Source organism: Temnothorax curvispinosus, unplaced genomic scaffold (assembly GCF_003070985.1).
Source record: "Temnothorax curvispinosus isolate PA1 unplaced genomic scaffold, ASM307098v1 QBEX01011751.1, whole genome shotgun sequence".
Lineage (NCBI taxonomy): Eukaryota > Metazoa > Arthropoda > Insecta > Hymenoptera > Formicidae > Temnothorax > Temnothorax curvispinosus.
The window spans coordinates 34,418-49,384 of NW_020221531.1; the positions used below are offsets into that span (position 1 = coordinate 34,418).

Sequence of the window (14,967 nt, forward strand, 5' to 3'; positions counted from 1 at the left end):
TCCATCTCTATTCCTTATTATCCACCCATATTTTTTGGTAACCGACCGTGACTCTCTTTCCTGTCTCCCTCTTCTCCTTTGCTATCCCTCTTATCTCTCTCTGCATCTGTCTTTCTTTTTTGGTAAGATCGTCATCCAGGAAGCATCCATGTTTCCTTCCTAGTTCCCTCCTTCTTATCATTATCTCCCTTTTGCTTTCCCAGTTTTTGCATCTCAACATCTTCATCTTAATATCTCCATAGCCAATTTCTTGTACTTCCTCGATTGCCTCTTTCGTTTTATTTATTTCTTCTATCAAATTTTCGATTTTTTCTTTTCTTTCCTTATCACTTCCTATTTTCTCTTTTCTCACAATTATGTTATTTCTCCTCTTTCCTCTTTCCGCCATCTCCATACTTCTTTCTATCTCCTTCACTTTCCTTATTACTTCCCCTCCCTCATTCCTCTCCACGAAGTTAACCTCTATCTTCTCTACCTTCTCTTCCAAACTCTTAATTCTTCCTTCCAGCGCCTTTCTTTGTTTCTCCCATATCTCCTCGCTCCTTTTCAGTTCCTCCTTCAGTCCCCTAATTTTGTTTTTTATTTCCTCCTTATCTTTCTTTCTTTTTTTTTTTCTCTTGTTCTTCCATTTTTCTTAGTATTTCGTTTAGTAGCTCTTCTGTCGCCATGTTTCCTTTATCCTCTTTTCCTTTTTTAATCTTCGCCGCAGTGATCTATTGGTCCTTCGTTAAACTTATCGAGGATTTATTCTTTCTCTGCTGTTCTAGTCGCTTTTTCCTCTAACTTTTTTCTTTTCCTTTTCAGAATGAAGTCTTTGACCGATCCTAGGCTGTCCGTTCTTCCTCTTTGTTTGGCAAGCTCTTCTGCCTTTGTACGCCTGCCTCTTGCCTTCTTCTCCCCTTCGCCTTCTCTCTTCTTTTCTTTATCTTCCTGCTGTTTACTCTCTGTTCCTATTCCTATTCCTATTTCCTTCCCTGTCTCCATCCGCCGCACTTACCTTTGCCTACCCCTCTTACTCGTTATTTATCCTATGGCACTTTTAGTAGTTATCCCTTCTATATCCGAACTAGCCTATGTTCGTTTGCGTGTCACTGCCTTCCGTTCTATCGTCCCTCTATATTACCTCTCGTCTATGCCGCAACCGTCACCTTTCTCCGGTCACTTTTCCTTATCTTTTCACCTTCTTATCAACTCCACCCCCTCTCAACTCTTTCGCCTCCGCCGTCTCACACCTCCACCCCTTCCCGCTCCGCTGTTTTCGCCCCCTCCAATCCTTTCCGAACCACACTTTCGCTACTACTTTATCTCTGCTATTTTCACACCTGTCACTATCAACGCTCCGGAACCGGAAGTCTCAGTTTTTGTTAGTGTTTTGTTTCAAACGAGCTGTTTTATCGTGCTAATTAGTAATCCGATTCGCCTCGGTCTACCTTATATATTTTTTAGGCAGAAACCTTTTTATCAATCTTCGCCAAATTGAAAACAACCTTCTTTTAATGATACTTTATATATAAGATTACATGTATAACTTGTACACTTTTTAGGCAAAAATCGGTAACCCCTTCACCGATCATTGCCAAATTCAACACTAACCTACCTTTAATAATACTTTATCCATAAAAAAAATGAAGCTTGATATCTCAAAATTTGCGGAAATTAAAATAATTATCAATTAAGTTTTTCATTTTCATCCGGCTATAATTGGCAAATAATCATCGTGACGATTCAACCATTGGTTTTGGTCCTGTATTCGTCAAGACGTTAATAATCTTTGATGCTTATATATAAGCATCTCATTTTTAAAATAATTTAAATTAAATTAAATTATTAAATTTATTGCGAAAAATATTACCTCAGCCAGGGTTCAAACCTGAAACCTCCCTCATTCCGTGTAGGGCGTCGTACCAATTCGACCACTGAGGCATGTAATAAAATTTATCACAATAACACACTAAACAATAATAAGATGGAAACATCGATATTCAGCCGCGGTGTAGGTATAATAAACCTAAAGCACATTTGTAAATTGCTAACAATATAATAAACAATTAAGTTTTTCATTTTCATCCGGCTATAATTGGCAAATTAGAGTAATCATCATGTAGATTTTTTTAGATAGAAATCGGTAACTCCTTTATTATAAGCAATTTTTATTAATTCTATTATATTCTTCAGTTTTTTCTACCCCTATTTCATATATAATTCTTTAATATTTGATTAGTCAGTTTTTGAGTTATAGAAGTTTCGGTAAATTTGGCACACACACACACACACACACACACACACACACACACATACATATACACATACGGACATTTTTTAGAATTACGATTTTCCGACGTTTTAGAACATTCTGAACACATTGGCATCAAAAACTAAAAAATAGTATATTGTACAACTAGTGGGAAAAGTGGTCGATTCTAAATAAGTGTGAAGTTGGTCGCGAAGCTCGTGCGACCATCACACTCATTTGGGCTCGACCACTCTTCCCACAAGTTGTTCATACTATTTGTTCATACTATTTTTCCTAACAAGAGCGTGAAACAGGCCGCTTTTCGCGCTTGTTTTACAATTTTATTTCTCCACTGGTAATTATGCATAATAGCGACGTCCTTTCCGATGACCTTGACCTTGACATATGTTGTGAAGGTCACCCTACTGAGTGACCTTCAAAAGGTTTCAGCCGTCGGTCATTGTTTATTAAAAAGTTATAAACAAAAAAAGTTTGAAAAATATAGCAGCTATTTTGAGTTTTGGAAGGCATAAACGACTAATATAAACGTCTTTTTTTTGAAGCAGAGAATACTTTATTTCGCGAGAAAGTCGCTGCTTTACTAAAACACAACATTTAAAGCAGTAAATCGTTGATCACTAACCTACATAGATTAGTTGACGCGCTTTAAAAGTATTTAAGTGTTTAAAGCGCGTCAATTAACCTATATATGCACCTATATATGCTATATTTTCCAAACTTTTTTGTTAATAACTTTTTAACGAATAGCGAGCGACGGCTAAAACCTTCTGAAGGTCACTCGGGGTCATGACCTTGACAATATATATCAAGGTCATTGAAATCGGTTTCAATTCACTGCATTAACAAAAAGACTTCAATTTATCAACAATTTACTGCTTTAAATGTTGTATTTTGGTAAAGCAGCAACTTTCTCGCGAAATAAAGTATTCTCTGCTTTAAAAAAAAACGTTTATATTAGTCGTTTATGCCTTCCAAAACTCAAAATAACTGCTATATTTTTCAAACTTTTTTTGTTTATAACTTTTTAATAAACAATGACCGACGGCTAAAACCTTTTGAAGGTCACTCAGTAAGGTGACCTTCACAACATATGTCAAGGTCAAGGTCATCGGAGAGGACGTCGCTATTATGCATAATTACCTCTCCACTAGTTGAGAAATGGCTCCATTTTTCAACTAGTGGAGAAATGGATCGTTTTGCTCACTCAAAACAAGAGCGAAAAGCGGCCCATTCACGCTCGCGTTAGAAAAACAATATTTTCTTTGGTCTTTTCTATCCTTATTTTTTTATATATAATTTTTTAAAATTTGGTTGATTAGACCTAGCTTTATATGCGATCAAAGATCCATATACGAAGTTTATGAAAACAAAGCTTCCTCTATGAGGAAGCAAAAAGGCATGTTAAATCGATACTCGTATCTCTCGAAGTCTTTTCGAAAGTCTCGAAGTTTATTGTTGACTTTTTTTTGCGATGCTGATTGGTTCTCTCGTTGCGTTAACTTCGTGAGCGGCTGTCATAGCATAATTTTGACAGTTGTGTATATCTTGCTATATAAATAATAGGTGAAATAATATTAATCTTGCAAAATAATACTAAACAAAGCTAAGTCGAGACTTTGTTATGTTCGCGTTAGGTCGTTTGATCTAGAATAGACTTTACATCATTAAACTTGTTATGAGAAAAGCCACAAACACTTTATAAAACTGATTTTATTTTAAAAAATTAAATTTATCTCGAAATTGCATTAAATCTATGGTTCGAGATTAAATATTTTTATGTAAAAAAATCTGTCTTTTAATACTATTTAATCTCTAAAAAGTACTGGTAATATTCGAGTAAGTATATTAATCAGAACGGAAATATTCTGCATATGTCACATAATTAAGTACGTATTATTAAATATTGAAGATATATACATATAAATGTAAGTACCTATACATATATGCGCCACACTTTTTTGCCAGTATTATTACTATTATTATTATCAGTTTTTTACATTTTTATATCTCATAAAAATATACAAGATATATATAAACATACAAAACGTATTATCGAGACTACATACTTGTTTCTGCTTATATTTAATAGCTAGTTTAAGCCGGTCCAAGGTCTGCCTCTCTCCAGGGTCCCAATTCTCGCCAGTAGGATTGTAGTTTAACATTACTTCCAATTCGTAAGACGTGCGCGCGTGGTCCAATAAAGAGGTCGCAAATTGCTGCGTTTGTTCCCGCATCTCCTGGATGTAGAATTATATTTAAGACAGACGAATATGTACATTTGTGTATTTGAGAGAACTTAATGCTAGATTAAGCTTGTGGAATTTGATTGTTGTCTTGATTTAGTGTTGTTGAAAAATAATGCATGAATGGAGTTAGCAATGGGATTAAATATCTTATAAGTAAGTTCAAATCTGTAGATTATAGTTTCAAACTCTCTATGACCATTTCGAAAAATAAAAGCAGTATGTTCAAGTAGACTCGAACTTTGACCAAATGGATTCGAATTCTCTATGATTTTCTCGAAAAACAAAAATGGTACTTTCACGTAAGACTTCCAGATAGCACATGTGTGTGTTAGTTTCTATACCTTTCTTAAACATATATAATTGCATTTAAGAAACATTATCATCAATGTCATTGTTGTCGTCTCGGTGTCCCTTTATAAATCGACATTTCAATATTTGTATACACCCTTATATTTCCCAATACCTTTCATACCCTTACAGACTTTTACTCACGCCATTTACCTGACCACCCCCACTCACCCCAAACATCTAAATGTACCCCGACACGTCCCATCATAATCCAACACAACCTTATCAATTAAATTATATGTGCATTATATTATAAATAAATATAGAACTTATGAATCTGTATATTGTTAATTGTTTATAATTATGTTTTATTTCATATTACATAAAATTAACACACACACACACGCACACGCACACGCACACGCACACGCACACGCATACGCACACGCAAACGCACACGCATACGCACACGCACACGCACACGCACACGCACACGCACACGGACATTTCTTTTCAATGCAATTTTCCTACGTTTTAGAACATTCTAAACACATTGACATCGAAAACTAAAAAAACATCTGTTCAGCCGTTAGGAGAGACTGGGGCTAAATGGCTTCAGGGATATTGCTGCAAGGCTGTACTTTTTTTCAGTACTTATCTTGAGAGGAATAGTGAATACAAAATCGTGAAATAGTTCTTTTAGAACATAGATATTTTTCCCCGAGTTTCATTAAAATCAAAATAATATTACAGTTAAAAAAATAAAAAAAACTGATTTAGTAGTAGCAATAAAGTAAATTTTTGAGCCTCTTGAAATTTTGTATCAATATTTTCCATCGATAAAGTTTCTTTCAAGTGTATAATATATCGTTTCGGGTAATAAATGCAATTTTCATTCATAAAAAGATTAAAATAGAGCATATAAACAATTAGGATAAGGTTTATTCATAATTCAGGTTAGCACCGTGGTAGTCGGACGCACAGTTTGTATAGTCTGCACAGTTAGTACAGTCTGTCACTGTACTAACACAAGTTCAACACAAGTTAATAGCCGTACATATCTAAAGCCGTCTAATAGCCGTACATATTCAAAGAAAACGCAGTGGAAGTGTCATAACATCTCTGTTACCGCTAATTAAACCTTTCGTGTACTTTTTCGTGTGTTCCGTTAAAAATTTATATGCAAATTTAGTGCCGCAAATGTGAACGATAACAGAGAAAATAACAGACTTGTATCAAGTATCAAATTTGTATACATCAAGAGACACGGTAGTGTCTCGCGTCAAGTACACGCGCAGCGCAAGACCGCCGTGACTCTTTTTTTTATTTACGCGAACGCACGAGTTACAAGTACCCGAGATTTTGAGATCTCAATAACAAGTGAACGGATCAAATTCTAAGTAGGCTTGATCGATAGCTTGGGTTTGAATTATGTAATAAAAGTATTTTTTTCGCTACGTGCCCTACGAGCAGAGATATTGCGACGCAAAGTCTGAAATGTTAAATTTTACAATTAAGAAACGCCGTCGTCGTCGTCGTCGTCGTCGCCGTACGTACGGTTGCTTTTGCATCGATAGATGGCGTTTTTGAGATACCTCGAGTGTTTAAAAAAAGACAGCATATATGTACGTGTACCTCGTGTGCGTGTACGCTCAGTGCAGACAGAGTGTTCAGCGTTCTGTCAGTCAGTTATAACTTAGAAATATATATCGTGCAACACTGGTCTCTTATCGTTAAATACCGATCGTTTAATTCCGAATTTCGTTCGCGTCATGCAAGGATCGAAGTGTCACGATATTAAGATGGGCGTTACAAGAAGCGAAATATCAGCGGGTCGGATTTATCTAGTGTAGTGACAGTCGTGACCGTCGTGACAGATAGTGATCATCAATATATATTGATCGCAGGGATTCCGAGGAGATCTTTAAGAAGGATCGAGAAGATCTTTAAGAAGGAAAGTGTATCCAAAATTGCACATGTATGTATGTAGTACGCATATGCTGTATTGTAAATTGTAAAAGTTGAAGAGAACGAGAAAGTGATCTGTAGCGCAATTTGTATTGTAGTGTCACGTTCTGTCTGTTGTTTGTTCGTTTTTTGGTCAATGCATTTAAGCAATTTACCAGGGATTTGAACAAGTCGTGTGAAAGTTATTATTATTATTATTATTATCGCTCGGGGCCGAAAAGATATCGGAGTCTATAAGTTTCGTAACAAGGATCACTTTTATCTATCTGATTGTAATTAGGATAATCAATGTCGAAATCGACAGGAATAGGTTTAAATGGTGCGTTTTCTAGTTGTTGCAATTCCTGGAGGAGAGGGAGAGGATCTTGATTAGAAGTAATAGCTTGTTTGATCTGGAACCTAATTTGTTTGATTTGAACTTGTCTACCTCTTTTTTTCGTAATTTAGCCTGAGTTCTCAAAAATAAATTTTAAAGCTCGATCGCCACACTCTTCGTCAGCGCTCAAAGCCAAACCGCCACACTCTTCGTCAGCATAAAGGCCAAATTTACTTTTGAGAATTAATAACGATTATTACGATTTCTAAGAATCTGCAACCCCGTAATGGTCACGCCTTTCGGCAGCGAAAGTACCAGTTTGCCATACTCTTCGTCAGCGCCCAGGACAGATCGCCACGCTCTTTGTCAGCGAAAACTGTGAGTCGAAACTCAGGAGTGATTGATTAAGAATTTTAATACGAGATGAGATCCCAGATTTCAAGCTTATTCCCTTTTTCAAACTTATCTTACCTTTATTCTTTAGATCTTAGTATTTAGTACAAACTGAGTTATGCGTGAAGCGCGGTCTTAAAGTATAAGAGTACAGGGATTAAGTCCCAGAATCGAGCGCAAATGCTCAGACTTGAACGTATAGTCGAATGTCGGAAAGTGACTGTCTGGAATTGAATAAGAGTTAGAAAAATGATTTAAGTAACAGAGCCGAAGTCTAAAACTATGTGACTAACAAAGCCGAAGCCAAAAACGATGTGTCGCTCCGCGGCGTTCTCCGCCCTTTTTATACCCGAAAATAGCCAGAACTTCCTGCACAAGATTCTCACCACTTCCTACGTGTCTTAAGGGGGGAGGTTTTCTAGAAGTTTCTAGAAACGTAGTTTTTTTGAGCTCCATCTGGTTCCCAGCCTACCAACGGCCGTCCGATAACCGTAGGATAAAACAAACATTTGTATTGATCTGAGCGTTCGCTCGGAATTCCGAGCTAGCGTGCGTCGTCTAAAAAGCGTTCAAAAATTTCAACGTGTGTTGTCCGAAATTTTAGGATAAAATTTCCGTACGTAACAGTAGGCAATTATGCTAATTAGTTGAATCGAGTACATTATTATCCATTATTATGATAGACGTTGATTTTATATCATGGTGTCTGGAAATATTAATTATTCACGAAATTAGCAATAACAAAATAAATTTTGGTAAATATATATATTATATAATAGTACCCTCTTCGATCAATTTCCTTTAAAATTTACAAATTTTGTGTATTTTGTGTAGTAAAAAAAGATTCTGAGAACGGGGGGGGGGGAATTATCGCTCATGTTCTGTTTGTTTCTAATTAATACTTAAGATGACGATGTTAGTAAGTAAAGAAATAATAATTGAAACGATAATTTATGGATATATATTTTGCTTCTTATTTCAATTAGATCATATTATGTTATTTACAACTTCAATATAGTTGTTCGATATATTATATTCAGTAAAACAAATTAATAACAGTCTTTGCTTACAGTTCAAGATGTAATTGGTAATACAAATACATGGCTTTTTATTTGAAAAATGTTTTGAGACGAAAATTTAAAGGATCACAATTAAAGCAGACAACAGTTTGTGCTTTTGGTTACAGTAGAGAATACCCTGTATTTACGCTTTCTACTATTCTCTGCTTTAACATACATAGATTGTAATTTTAAAATATATAATTGAATAAGGTTGTAAATAACATATGATTTAATAGTAAGAAGCGAAATGTATATTCATAAATTATTATTTCTTTACTTACCGACATTGTAATATTTTAAGTATTAATTATAAACAAACCGAACATGAGCAACAATTTTCCTTCTGAGAATGTTTTTTACTACCCAAAATACACAAAATTTGAAAATTTCAAAGGAATCAGAGAGCGTGCCGTTATTCTACATATTTACCTAAAGTTTTATTAAATTAGCAAATTATAATAATTAGTTACAAAAAATTACTAATTACGTAAAAATTAATAATATTTAGGTAGAAGTGAATTACGCATTACTTAAAAAATTGGTAATTTGTCAGAGAAAAATTTCTAGTTAGGTACGTGAAAATTAGTTGTTCGAGATCCGTCGAACTTTCCTACGCGAAACATCGGCTCGAAAACATTATTATATTTAACATCGAGAAATACCGATGTTTATGTTGTTCGAGCTCTGTCGAACTTGTTCGAAACATACGTTCCCCGCGATCCCCGCGCCCTTGCAGTCCATCGATCGCGATCACGCGTTACGAGAGTGCTCCCTTATTTGTCGAAGCACGGAAACGGCTGTTATAACGCGTGATGTGACCATACGGACGAATAGCGATTCAGCTCTCATCGCGCGTTCGTTCCTGAAAAACAACCCTCTTGAGTAAACGGCGAATTCGCTCGCCGGACAGTCAGTCGTTGCTGAGGATTCCTAGCCTCAAGTCGTGGACCAGAACTCATAGCCGAAAGTCGTCGCGTATCAATCCTCGTCTAAAGACAGCACGGCTCTCTCTCTCTTAAATCGCTGCTTGAATCGCTACTCGCTCGTTTCGTCTTAAAGTGCGGATCAAAGTTACTTATATTTTTTCATTAAGTGTGCTACTTAGCGAGGGGTCCGAAAACTTCCGGTCGTGCTCCGCTCGCGATCGTTCTTCTGCCGCGCGCTCAAGATTTCCGTTCGACACGTATGTACAAGATTTCCGCTCCGCGAGAGGCTTCGATGCGAGAAGCTGAGACAAGATTTCCGTTCGCGATACCTGGCAGAAAATTACGAACGACTCAGAAGATTTCCGAATCCGCGGCGCACAATCCGTTGTTCCCTCTCGCGTCTTTTCCGTTCTTGAAATAAAGACTATATATTTCTTTGTGCAATCTGTGTTCCGAGTGCTTTAATCCTCATTCCTCCCGCGAATTTACGACTCGCGTTATCCACGCTTCTTGCTCAACTCTGAGCGGAATCCAGATTCAGGGCGACCGTCGGAAAGCGACGCCCAAACATTAGTATTTATGCAAAAATAAATTAATTTTTTTTTACAAATTGATAAATTAGTAGAAATAAATTCTTTATTAAAATAATTAATTCTTCTTTTTAGTCGTACACTCTTGACAGAGTGGTCGTGGTTATGAACTGCATACCGATTCCGCCGCAGCTCTTGCAATTTGCCTCCATCTGTCTCTATTTGTGGCACTGCGAGAACATTCTGTGATAGAGCATTTTGTTGTAGATTTTATGAGATCAGTCCATCTAGTCGGGGATCGGCCGCGCGAGCGTTTGCCATCTACTTGGCCCTGTACTACTAGGCGCTCTATGGAGTCCTCATTACGTGTGATGTGTCCGAAGTACTTCAAGACCCGTAGCCGAACGATCGACGAGAGCCTATGCTGTATGTTAAGCTCTTTTAATATGGAGGTGTTGGTACGTCGTTCGGCCCATTTTATTCTCAGGAGGCGTCGCCAGCACCACGTTTCTAAGGCGTCTATTTTTCTGCGGTCTTGTTGTCGAATCGTCCATGTTTCAGCTCCGTATAGGAAGATGGGAAAGACAAGACACTTTATTAGGCGAATTTTTGTGTTTTTGGTTATCTTTCGGTCTTTCCAGATTTTTGTGAGTTTGTCAATTGCCGACCTGGTCATGGCACAGCGTCTCTTAATCTCTTTCTCGCATTCTCCTTTGTTAGTGATGGTGGAGCTAAAGTAGGTATAGCTGTGTACAACCTCACAATTGGCTATACTTCTAACATCAGGTCTGTTATCAGCCATCCGATCTACGATCATCATCTTGGTTTTGTCTCTGTTAATCGCGAGACCAAAGCTGGAGGCTTGTTCTTTCTAGGAGTTGAAGGAGGTTTATGTCTTCCTCAGTTGATGCAAGAAGAATGGTATCGTCAGGATATCGCAAGTTAGATATCAGCCGTCCACCTAGGGATACACTCTTATCCCATCCATCTAGGACAGTTCGCATTATGTACTCCGTATAAATATTAAATAGTAAAGGTGAGAGGATACATCCCTGTCGAACCCCAGCACGAGCTCCGTAGTCTCCGGAATCAATTCCATCCACCCGGACTGCCGCTGTACTCCCTACGTACAATTTCTTTATGAGGTATACCAGGTGATATGGCACGCTTATTTTTTTGTAAGAACTTCTCACAGTTTGCTCCATTTTACAGTGTCAAAAGCTTTTCGAAAGTCAACAAAGCATATGTATAGTGGGTTGTTAAATTCTCTGCCCTTCTCTATAATTTGTCTCAGTATATGCATCTGCTTCCGCGTTCCTCTTCCCTTTACAAAGCCAGCTTGTTCGGGTGCGATTTCTCGATTCAAGTACACGCTTGCAGCCTGGTATTCAGGATGTGCAGTAGTACTTTGCTGGCATGGGATATGAGGGCAATCAATCTGTAGTTGTTTATACATTTCTTGGTTGAGCCTTTTTTATATAGTGGAATGAACAAGGAGTGAGACCAGTTTTTGGGCCATTCACCGCTATCCCATATTCGAGAGCAGATGATGTGCAGAATATCTACTCCAATTTTTCCCATATTCCTGATTACCTTGATCGGTATTTTATCCGTTCCTACTGCCTTGTCTTGCTTTAGATGTTTAATCGCAGCTCGTATTTCGTCTTTCAAAATACCGGGTTCCCGTTCAGAGTCTGCAGTAATTAAGATGTGGTCGGATGCATTGCAAGTATCAGCAAATAGAGACACGTAGTACTTCCGCCAGACCTCCACAATTTCCCCAATCTCTGTAACGCAGTTACCTGCAGAGTTTGTCAAAAATAAATTACTATTTATTTGAAAATTAATAATTAGTAAAAAATAATTACTATGTAACAGTATAATTATATTCCCCTCAACATCGACGCGATCCGACTCGTCGGGAGTTTTTTTGACGTATATATGATATTGTTATTCTGTATAAATATGTTATGTTGATGCTTAGAGTGACTTAAGCGAACAGGAAACGTATTATTTCGAAAATCTTAAAGACGAGATAAGGTATAAAGGAACTATCGGTGGGAATGAACGACCCGTGCCAGCAATTGTAAGGGCGAGGAGAAGACAGCGATATCAGCCACACTTAGACTCAGCCCATAAGGCGCACAAGGACGTCAAACCAGTTGTCGCCGAAGAAGCCGGAAAATTGACGGGGCTGCCCGAATATCATTAGGCCCACCGGCGAAACTAACGAGACGCGCACGCGCCAGCTAACAAAGCGGCCTAAGTCGTTCCCCCGAGTAGTCGGACCGCTGTTCCTTATTGAATTGTGCGGTACTAAACGTCGTACTTTGTCACTGAAGTATATTAATTATTGTATATATAACAATAAGAATTTGTCGAGAAGTTTCTGTCGGCAACTGTGAGTATTATAATAAATCTATATTCTCTTGCCTGAGCCATAATTATATTAACCATATAATGTTAAATATATGTGAATTAATAATAAGCGAAAATCTAATTCAGTCATATCTGATGAGGGTCTCTCCGACCATCCACCCCTAAGTTTTGTTGTGTACTCTTTTGCTAATTTTGTAAAAATTGGCTGGCGCCCTGTAAATATTTCTTTTGTAAACTGAGAGCCCCGACGGCTACGGACCCGGGTGCGTCGGGTGAAAGCTGTAATATGTATAATTAATAAATTATAGATATAATTAACGATAATACATTGGTAATAATTAATAAAATAAAACAGTCTGTCTCAACTAATTTTTTTAATAATGAATAATCGTCTCAGGTAAAAAAAAATATATATATATAAAACATTAACATAATTGTTTTTTTAAACCACGTTTAACTGCAATAATTAAATTATATTAAACCATTTAATAATTTTTAAAATAAGTAATTTACTTGAGACTAAAAATTCTATAAAATTCCTGTAAAATTCGTAATTTATTGCATATCCCCGCAGGGTTTGCAATCTACTACCAATACTATCCTTCTCCTCTTACTTTAACCCTTTGGACCAACGGCTTAATGTCTCTTTCTGAAAGACGGAGCCCAGTTTTCTCCGCACAAGAGCCTATCTTGCACGGAGGGGCGCAGCTATCGGAAAAACATTCCATGCTTCATGGCTCTAGTGGACTCAAACCTGGTTCCTCAGATTACAAGTCTGGCGCTCTATCACTAGACCACACTGCCGCCCCCTATTTACTTGAGACTAAATATTCATTACCGCCGTAGAGTTAGCAGACAAATTGAATATTTTGGAATTATTCTTTTTCATATAATTTGGGAATCATTTGGGGAAGTTTGGGAAAATTGTTTAAACATTTGGGAAAGAATAGATTTTTTGTTATTAACAAAATTTATCGAGCGTCAAATTAGCAGATAGTGACTATGTTTAATGTTTATTATAAATGGAATCGATTGGAAATCATTTGGGGATGACATCTTCATTGTAATTTTTATTTGGGAAAAGTCAGTTTTTTTTGTAATTTAAATAAATCTTTGTATTAATGTTCTTTTTCGCTGCACTTCTGCACTAGTACAACAAGTGAACTTATTGCACTAGTTCAGAAGTGTAGCGAAAAAGAACAGACCATTATCGGCAGTAGTGTGAAAATTACATATTTTTCGGAGGAGCAGCGAGTTGCTTACGTCGAGACCGTCGAGTAGACTTCGACATGACAACATACTCCGAAAAGAAAATTTGTAGATGTTATTTTCTTCATACATACATTATTTATATCTTATAAACAGAGTAATTCCTTTATTTTCTTTTCCATAATCGTGGTACATTAACTCGCATGAGTCGGAAATTCATTGGGTTGAAAAAAGAATTCCTTTTCCGTCACGCGGCTACATTTATCACTAATAATAAGAATCTATCTTCTTTTCTCGTTGTTTCAGTGTATCTTATTTGAAACAAACGTGCGAGCAAGCGAGAGTGTGAATGAATATATGAAAAGTAGAATAAAAAAGAAACAAAATGTAAGAGAGAATGAGAATAACGAGTATTATTTAAATTGTGTTAGCAGATTCTGTTATACTTTTGTTAGCGTTCTACTGACAAGTATTTTGTGTTAATGCATAGATTTCATTAAATTTTTAAAAATTACAAAATAATTACATTGCTTTTGCATTTACATTCATGCTTATTAGTTTTTACATTATTTCAATTCTTATAAAATACTCAGACGGTCAAGTCTGTCGAAAGCAGAGTATCTGCTACAAATTTTTGTCAGCAGAAAGACTACAGATTTGATGACGGTTCTGATATATTACATGCGATGTCAGTAGAACGCTAACAGAAGTATAACAGAATCTGCTAACACAATCTAAATAAATAATAAATGCTAGCACAATATAAATAATGCTCGTTATTCTCATTCTCTCTTACATTTTGTTTCTTTTATTCTACTTTTCATATATTCACACTCTCGCTTACTCGCACGTTAATTTGTCTCAAATAAAGATACACTGAAACAACGAGAAAAGAAGATAGATTCTTATTATTAGTGATAAATGTAACCGCGTGACGGAAAAGGAATTCTTCTTTCAACCCAATGGATTTCCGACTCATGCGAGTCAGTGTACTACGATTATGGAAAAGGAAATAAAGGAATTACTCTGTTTATAAGATATAAATAATGTATATATGAACTATATATGAAGAAAATAACACCTACAAATTTTCTTTTCGGAGTATGCTGTCATGTCGAGGTCTACTCGACGGGAGGGTCCCGTTTGCCTACAAAACGATTGCCTACAGGTTCGTTTGCACACACCCATTACACACAATCCCGATAGCACACATTTCAAATTGCCTACAGAGCAATTGCCTACAGGCATTATTGCGCACATATTTCTTTGTCTACACGATCATATTGCGCACAGCGCATTGCACACACGACCGTATTGCACACAGCGCATTGCGCACACGACCGTATTGCACACAGCGCATTGCACACACGACCGTATTGCACACAGCGCATTGCACA

General features: G+C 36.8%; 1 protein-coding gene across 1 annotated transcript in view; it reads right to left on the minus strand.

Moving 5' to 3' along the window:
• Positions 1–14,967, minus strand: part of LOC112461771 (transient receptor potential protein-like) — a 96,010-nt gene that overhangs the window by 17,194 nt on the left and 63,849 nt on the right. Inside the window, exon 6 of the mRNA XM_025027149.1 lies at positions 4,321–4,491. Coding sequence (XP_024882917.1) covers positions 4,321–4,491 — 171 coding nt within the window. The remainder of the gene's footprint in view (positions 1–4,320; positions 4,492–14,967) is intronic.